Source organism: Engraulis encrasicolus, chromosome 13, assembly GCF_034702125.1.
Source record: "Engraulis encrasicolus isolate BLACKSEA-1 chromosome 13, IST_EnEncr_1.0, whole genome shotgun sequence".
NCBI lineage: Eukaryota > Metazoa > Chordata > Actinopteri > Clupeiformes > Engraulidae > Engraulis > Engraulis encrasicolus.
Window position 1 is genome coordinate 4,090,414 of NC_085869.1, and position 8,958 is coordinate 4,099,371.

The 8,958-nt window shown below is 42.2% G+C and overlaps 2 protein-coding genes across 3 annotated transcripts in view; both read left to right on the forward strand.

Moving 5' to 3' along the window:
• Positions 1–2,316: 2,316 nt before the first annotated feature.
• Positions 2,317–8,958, forward strand: part of LOC134460639 (uncharacterized) — a 13,775-nt gene continuing 7,133 nt past the window's right edge. The window contains exons 1-7 of one of the 2 annotated variants that reach the window (XR_010037133.1): positions 2,317–2,490; positions 2,613–2,669; positions 2,869–2,943; positions 3,468–3,581; positions 3,921–4,034; positions 4,307–4,444; positions 6,542–6,629. Coding sequence is in view for 1 of the 2 variants with exons in the window: in XM_063212997.1 (XP_063069067.1) it covers positions 2,374–2,490; positions 2,613–2,669; positions 2,869–2,943; positions 3,468–3,581; positions 3,921–4,034; positions 4,307–4,444; positions 6,542–6,607 (681 nt within the window). In the remaining variant the exon portion in view is untranslated. Of the gene's footprint in view, positions 2,491–2,612; positions 2,670–2,868; positions 2,944–3,467; positions 3,582–3,920; positions 4,035–4,306; positions 4,445–6,541; positions 7,858–8,958 lie in introns of those variants that run through there. The other variant, XM_063212997.1, reaches the window with a different exon arrangement.
• LOC134461469 (E3 ubiquitin-protein ligase TRIM69-like) overlaps positions 6,828–8,958 on the forward strand; it is an 18,132-nt gene continuing 16,001 nt past the window's right edge. Inside the window, exon 1 of the mRNA XM_063214398.1 lies at positions 6,828–7,004. Within this exon, the coding sequence (XP_063070468.1) occupies positions 6,828–7,004 (177 nt within the window). The remainder of the gene's footprint in view (positions 7,005–8,958) is intronic.

An 8,958-nucleotide genomic window follows, 5' to 3' on the forward strand; every position in this document is an offset into this window, starting at 1 on the left:
TACTACTACTACTAAAATGATGATGATGATGATTATTATGATTTTACAATTAAAATAATTAATGTCTATCAAAGCCATGTGCAATGTGCTATTCTTGCTGTGTGGCATCAATCAATTCATTTCCAAGTGTTATGGTTTCCCTAGAATTTGCTTTGTCATTCACAGGGTAGCCATCTTGTTTTCACTATTAAGGTGACATCAGAGCCATGGATTTGAGAGTTGTGACAAGTCGGTTGGTGACATGGTCCTCATAGCTTCAAGTAATTGTAGCCAATTGAGATTTTGAAGTCCGTTATAAAAAGAATGAGGCAAAACACCATCCCAATTTTTTTATATGTTGTTAAAAAAAACATCCTCTTTCAGAAACACCAAACAGAAAGTTCCTAACTAGTGTCATAGATTGGAAATATTGCTCCAAACATTGGTGCAAATTATTTTTTTCCCATCTTTGGACCTCTGTATCTCAACAACCATTGGAGCCTTTTGTTAGATATACTATGATGTGAAAGTCATGGTACATATCAGACCATTTACCAAGGATGAACCTTACATGTAGAACTTTGAGGTTTTTACAGACATTTGGAAACCCTAGAACATATGATATCTACAAAAAGTAGAGGCACATTATTACGGTGTGATTTGACTTACAGTGCTGCAAATTGTAATATATGATATTCAGGTCTGGGACTCTTAGCCCTGAAAATATAATGAATCTGACACAAATAGTTCTGGAGATAATTGAGTCTGAACATGGTCACTCATGCAATGTCGCTAAAACAAGCGTAGGGGGTGTACTTATTTACAGATTGTTTGTGCCAAAAGTATCCAGAGCTGAGTTCTGATATTGTGCATATGATCTATTGGATGTTTAAGCCATCACATACATTTTTTTCAGGCAAATCCGAGGGGGTCGAGTGGGAGATTTTTCAGAAATTTGCTGATTCCAGCTGGAATGACCCCATTGTAACATTTTAGATAAGTACAACCTATTGAGTTTTGACAATTTCTGTAAATTCTCCTATAGCTGTCTTCTTTATAAGACTTTGCATGGCCTGGCGCCACCTTGTTTACAGGATTTTATAAAATATCGTCAAACACGAGTAACTTGAGCAGTGGTCAATAAAGATGTAGAGATTCCTTTCAGGAAAACCTCTTTCAGTCAAAATGCATTATCTACTAAAGGCGGCATATTATGGAACTCTATTCCTCTGCATATAAGGGAATGTCCCTCTTTAGCCACCTTTAAGATGGAGTATAAAAAGTGGCTTCGAGCCCAACAAACATGTTCACACTGATGGTCTGAGCCTCTACACAGTGTACACGCACACACACACACTCACATAACACATGGCCCTATTTTTTGGGACGTTTTTCTTTTCTCTTTTCCTTTTATTTACATGCATGCCTTTTGCTTCTGTAGTGGGTTTTATTTATTTTGTTACTAACAGTCTGTTTTATCTTAAATTCTATTGTTTGTAAACATCTAGCCTGCCTATTTTGGACACCAGATGGAAATTAGCCCTTGGGCTACAATCTGGCATATTGTACATGTATGTAGGCTATATGTTCATTAATGTGCAATGTCCTGAAGAAATGAAAGTAAGTAAAGTAAATTAAATAGGCCTATCAAGGGACGCCCAGGACAGGTTGCAAAATCAGGACATGTCCCGGGATATACGGACGTTTGATCACCCTATAAAATAAATCATTGAGGGGGTTTCACGCTTTTGTCAGCGCCGTAACGGTATGCCCTTTTTCTCCCGTAACCAACTTCACTGACCTTCGGACGTCTTCGGCTACTGCAACCTTTTACGGTCAGTCAGTTGATTTCGAAGAAACCGAGATCGAAACCGAAACTGAAAAAAAATGAGTGGGGGCTAGCGTAGGATATGACCAAAGAAAGTAGACAGTCTCTCCGGGTGCATTGGCCACGGCACGGTGTAGTACGGGGGTATGGCCTGAGCGAGGACACGAGGGAAACTCCCTTGCGCATGGTCAGTGGGTGCGACCTTATCTGGTCTCTCTGGTAGTGGCATTATGCACTTTGCCATACTACTGACCGTAAAAAAAGAAAGGGACTCCCCTCTCGAGTGCACGGTGCACGGTACAATGACTCCCAGGGGGAGGACTTGATGTGCTCAGGGGGGAGGAGGGAGATACATCCAGACCTGCCCCCTCCCTGCACACTGCAGTAGAACATACTTGGGACTTTAAATGCGCTGTATTTAATAACACCCACATCATGACAACAAGTTCTCGCTCACTTCCTTCTTCAATGTTGACCGTCAGCAACGTAAGTCGTATGGGGCTACTGTCTCCGATCCTTCCACAGTGCGACAACCTAGAACTACCGCTTTAGATGCGTTTTCAGAGATGGTTAGAGATGTCCAGTCAGACCACGGCACCGTTTTCATGCGGTATGAAAAGAAACCCCCATCTTACGACTGTTGTTCTCAGCCTTTCGGAAAACCCAGCCTTTCATGTAAACAGGTAAATACTGCTCGGTCGCTGTGTCCACTGCATTTGGATTGTCAATGAACAAAAGGAAAAATATTTGGGCTACTTTAGCGCGGTCATGATTTGGAATGAGCTGTTTTCTTATTCCATAACAGGTAGGCCTAATTGCCTACATCAGGAGCAACACGTTTTCATTTCCAAGCTCTAAAAAGGTACGCTCTCCCTCTCTCTCTCTCTCTCTGGTGGTTTGTGCCCATTTTGTCTTGAGTAGCCTAATACAAATACATGGTGCATAAGATGTCCACATGACAAACTGATGTTTAGTAGAGGGGTAGGATATCTGAAAATGCTGTCTTTTTAGTAGGCCTAAGCTATTTTTTTAATCACTGACAAATAATGTTTTTTTTCTAGAATGCAGACCTCACATTAAAACTAAGTAAGCAGCTGTTGCAGAAGGTGGCCAAGGAGATGAATAGAATATCAAAGGTGAACCTTAGATAGGTTACACACTACTCTGTAGCCTACAAGGGAGGATCTTTGCCTAAATAGGCAACCTGTACATCAATTGCTATTGGTGCAATAGGGTGCTATCTATTATATGTTTTGATTTCAAACAACACAAGTGCTTTTCCATAAAAAAGACGAGTTGTTTTTATGTGATTTTCATCCTCCAGTGGAGTTAATTTCAACTCTTTGGGATTGCACTGCACACAAGTGTTTAGCTCACTTCATGGTTCCTGTGGTATAGTGGTTAGGACTATGTTATTTGTTGCAGATTTGGACTTAGGTTATCGGCTGAAATATAACTTCATAGGTTATTTGAAGTGCATGTGCATCTGTCTTCCACGTTAGTGTTTTTTCCTCTCTTGGCTTCGCATGGGACAGTAAGAAATGTAGGCCTAATATTCCTATTGGTCCTTCATGTGAAGAAATAAGTAGTTCAGTTCACTTTGACTTTGGTTTAAAAATGTCTGTTTTCATCTGTCCTTCTGTCCTCTTTGCCCTGACAGCCTAAGTTACAATGCCTGGTGGACAGCATCGATGCAGACTATTGGAGCATAGAGCAGTGTCGTTCTTTCATCCTAAAATGGGCAGAGGAGTTGAAAAACATACAGACCTCATCGGTAAGACATCTTGCTAATAATAATGATTATGGTGTCTACTTCTGTGGTAAAACGCACACACACACACACACACACACACACACACACACACACACACACACACACACACATACACACACACACACACACACACACAGAGTAAGTCTCGTCTTGGTAATAATAACTTCCAGTGGTTATGCTATGACTTTAAAACTATAATTAGTCTCTGTCTCTGTCTCTCTCTCTCTCTCTGTCTCTGTCTGTCTGTCTGTCTGTCTGTCTGTCTGTCTGTCTGTCTGTCGGGGCATATTGCCTGAAGGCATAATGTATCTGCTGCTGTGTCTCTCTGTTTTCTGACAGAGGAGTGAAAAGCAGTGGTGTGAAGAGAAGACTCTCTCTGCCAATCAGAAGGACCTGAAAGAGGCCCATAGAATACTCTACAGGTGGGCAGCAAGCCTTAAGGCCGTTAAAGAGGTAACCCCCCTTCTCCCTTCTATTATCCCCCATCTCATCTCTCTCTCTCTCTCTCTATCTCTCTCTCTCTCTCTCTCTCTCTCTCTCTCTCTCTCTCTCTCTCTCTCTCTCTCTCTCTCTCTCTCTCTCTCTCTCTCTCTCTCTCTCTCTCCAAAGGGGACAGGTGTCATTTGCATTCAGACTTACATAGGCTATCAATGTTTTGCATAATGTAAAAATGTGCATGTCTGTGTGTGTGCTTCTGTGTTGCGTGTGACTTTTCCTATGCAAAGGACTCTGTGCATCCTTCAGAGGATGTGAGGGGTGTGTTGGAGGATCTGGGGAGGGAGTGGAAGAGGGGTCACCTGACCAACATGCTGCCTGCCATGGACTTCATCATGTGGAGTGTACTGAAGGATACATCAACACAGGTAGGCAGGTAGTTAGGGTGTGTACACATTAACACACATTGGCAGGTACGGTGTGTACACTACACATCAACACACATTGGCAGGTAGGGTGTGTGCACTACACATCAACACAGGTAGGCAGGTAGTTAGGGTGTGTACACGTCAACACAGGTAGGCATAGGCGGGTAGGGTGTGTACACATCAACACAGGTAGGCAGGTAGGGTGTGTACACATCAACACAGGTAGGCAGGTAGGGTGTGTACACATTAACACAGGTAGTCAGGCAGGTAGTGTGTGTACACATCAACACAGGTAGGCAGGCGTGTGTGTGTGTGTGTGTGTGTGTGTGTGTGTGTGTGTGTGTGTGTGTGTGTGTGTGTGTGTGTGTGTGTGTGTGTGTAAGAGGGATTACCAGTGGAGTGTACTGCAAGACACACCAACAGCTAGGCCGATAGGGTGTACACATCAACAGAGGTGAGTGAGTGAGTGAGTGAGTGAGTGAGTGAGTGAGTGAGTGTGTGTGTGTGTGTGTGAGAGAGAGAGAGAGGGAGAGAGGTTTGTCTGATGACAGGAAGACCATTGCCTACCTGACATACCTGTTTTGTTTCAGTAGTTCCCCACATTGGTATTGCTTCCCTATTCATCACCAGTAGACTGTCTCATCTTTCCAGTGCAGTCAGTAAATCACTACACAGTTCCTTGTATTTCATATATAATAGTCAGGAAATCCCGCCGCCTGGGTGTTTTTAGGGGTTTTTGACGTCCTGTGTGTGTCTTTCCATCCAAAAATATTGTTCCGCTGTCTGCTCTTAACTGCTGTGGACGTCATGGAATCAGTCTCATCTGTTGCCTCATTACCCAGCAGCCTGGCCATCTGCTGTGTGTGTGTGTGTGTGCGTGTGCGTGTGCGTGTGCGTGTGCGTGTGCGTGTGTGTGTGTGTGTGTGTGTGTGTGTGTGTGTGTGTGTGTGTGTGTGTGTGTGTGTGTGTGTGTGTGTGTGTGTGTGTGTGTGTGTGTGTGTGTGCGTGTGCGTGTGCGTGTGCGTGTGCGTGTGCTTGTGTGTGTGTGTGTTTCCATTCTCATCACCCTAAATGACCCCATTCGCTGGACACTGGCAGGTTTGATGTTCAAGATGTGGTTGCAATGCAGCCTATCACCTAACATCAAAGCACATGAGCAGGTGTAGATTACCTGTGGTTTGGCCATGCAAAGCAGACACAATAAAATGAGTCATGGCTAGAGTCTCATCTTGACGCCTTAATGTCAGACCAGATGGTATTTGTTTTAACGACAACACATGCCCTCAAACAATTGGGTGACTGGTTTGTCCATGTTAATTAAAAGTTGCGTGTGAAGAGTGTTTACTCATCGCCATTAATGCAAATACAACATCAAGTAGAAAAACAGGACAAGTAGAGGCAGAGTTCTACTGAGGACAGACTCTTTTGAAGTTTACCGCAAGTTTGCCTGCTAGGCTACTTTCAACGTGTCAGTGCCTGCAGCAGGTTTTCTTTGCAATTTGAGCTCGTTATGTATAATTCATCTAGTTGATGTGTACTTGATCCCTCTACTGCACAGTGTTGCCTTGAGGCAACATGCCACATTTTGAGTCCCAGACGGGCTCTTTAAAGATGTCTAATTTGCTTTCAAAAACTATGTGTACTGCCTGACACATCTCTGTCCAATCAAATGAAGAAATTCATACAGCAGAGGGTTAAAATTGGCATAATTATTGTTTGCCGTTTCAATCCCTCCCATGGTGACACAGGCAGTACTGCCAACATTTTTAGAACAATTCAAAAAGAGTTACATATACAGTTGTGTACCAATTTAATTCATGTGAATTCATACAGGCACAAGGAGTTTCCAAGACTTTGTTAGCCATTAATTTTGCACATAAACTGAAATACACGTGATTGCCGTGACTGTGGTAATGACAGGTGAACATGGAGCGGTGGAAGGTGCATGAAAAACGAGACATGCTCCTAGTTGCAAGTAGTGAGCAAAGTTACGAAAAATATACAAATAATGGATGTGTTGGTTGCCACTCGAGAGCTTTTTTTTGACTGAAAATAAAATGCATTGCAAACTTGCTTTTCTTTTTGTTTATGTTTCAGACCTGCAAGATTTCACCTGCTATGAAATTAAATTCTCACCTGCCTGTCCTCACCATGGTCCACTAAAATCAACTGTGGGATACCCAAGGTGCATAAATAATAATATAATAATAATAATAATACATTGGATTTCTATAGCGCTTTTCATGGCACTCAAAGGCACTTTACAGATAGGTCTATAACATAAAGATAAGAAAAATATACTCACAATCAAAGGCATACAGACTCAATATAAGTACAAAACAGGGACAGCAAAATAGGCGGCAGTGGAAAGTTTAAGTCCATGATGAATGGAACAGTCACGTTTGGTGGAGATGATAAGCAAACCCCACAACAGGAGCAGCGATGGAAGGTCGTGGGGAAACGAAAATACGGAGCCTACCATCGTGGGGGGCGAGCTTGGCCGAGGGAGGCAGGTGAACAAGCAGATGGAAATGCCGTGGACGGGGCCGCCAAGACGCTGGTTAGGGAGTCAGCCATGGGGACAGCCGTGGCCTAGTGGTCAAGGACATGGGCTTTAGATCGGAGGGTTGCAGGTTCGACTCTCACCCTTCCACTTCTTATCGCACTACGTAGCGGTGGTGCACTGCTCCAGGGACTGTAACCAATACCCTGTACTTAACATAAATGTGAGGCACTTTGGATAAAAACGCCAGCAAAGTGTAATGTAATGTAATGTAATGTTAAGTAAAAGTAGAAGTACTCTTACAGTGTATCTACCTCATTAGGTATGGTGCAGTAAGTGGTGCGTAAGCTACAGTATGTAAGATGATTTACTACATCAGTAAGAGTTCTTCTACTTTTACGTTAGGCCTATATAAGTCTGCCTGACACACCGCAGATTGTTAACAAAAGACTACTATGAAACCCATTGCATCACTTTACAAACAAACTATTAAAGTTTTGAACATACGTCCGTCTCAATTTAAGCATTGTGACATTCTGGACAAGTGTAACTTGCTCAGTTTTCACAACCTCCTTATTATGATCTGCGCCTTGTGCACAACATGTTCCACAGTTCTGCTCCACCACCTCTGAAAACCTTAGCAGAACAACTAGATATAGCACCAGGGGCACCAATCTGTTTTTTCCCTTTAGATCATCAAAACAATGGAATGCCCTTCCCACCCACATAAAAACAAACATTGCAAATTTATATTCCTTCCTATGTACAGTATAGTGAAGAAATGGCTTTCATGTAACTAGTCTTGTAACCACAAATATATTTGCACATGACTGTTTTGACATTTTGCACTTGGAGGATTGTTTTTGCATTATGACATTTATTTTGTGTGTGTGTGTGTGTGTGTGTGTGTGTGTGTGTGTGTGTGTGTGTGTGTGTGTGTGTGTGTGTGTGTGTGTGTGTGTGTGTGTGTGTGTGTGTGTGTGTGTGTGTGTGTGTGTGTGTGTGTGTGTGTGTGTGTGTGTGTGTGTGACAAAGTTTAAGCTATTTGACTTAAAACTTTAAAACTTAAAGTCAATACAAGCACTGAATGTGAATGCACCGATTGGCATAATTCTGTTTCGCAAGCAGCGCCATTACAAGTCAGTTCGGCGCCCTGTATGACTCCCTTGGTCAAGGGCACTTCAGCCAGGGATGAATATTTAAGATCTTGATTGCACGTGTGATGATAAAAAACATTGTGACAGGTGCATTTTAGACAAATCCATTTTCAAAAATATCCGTTTTAGGGACGGAGTTTTGTAGATCTCTGTTTACGTGTAAGCAAAAGGCCCATATGAATATATATGTGAACTGGATCTTTGAAACTTTTGGAAACACATTGGTTTTGGCCTTTTGGTTACACGTGAACAAGGTTTAACAGAGCACATTTTTAAAACGGTTTTCAACATATCCCGTCTTGGGGGCTAAAAAGCTCCTGTCACAAGTGTTTTTTGTTCTTTCTCGTATCATGTTTTTACATAAATAGATAACAACAAAAAAACGCATTTAAAAATATCCGCATATGTATAACCAGGACATTAGAGAGAGGTCAGGATGGCATTTCAACCAGATATTAGGCCTATATATTATTGTGATGGAGTAGCCATCTCTAGGCTTGTGGGTGTATTGCAATAGTTTTGTTTTATCCCATATTTTGTCTATTGTACCATATATGTACCTGTACCAGCCTGTTCTATGTATTCTGTGTGTGTGTGTGTGTGTGTGTGTGTGTGTGTGTGTGTGTGTGTGTGTGTGTGTGTGTGTGTGTGTGTGTGTGTGTGTGTGTGTGTGTGTGCATGAGCGCACGAGCGCATACGTGTATGTAGTATTGTATGATATGTGACATACGAAATAAATGTTATATGAAAATCAGCTTTTGGGCACTTTTTAAAATCCCAAACATGTGAAATGTGTTCAGAAGCAAACCCTTCTTAAATGCCTTTTCCAAATAAAATTGAAATTGAACTGAAAT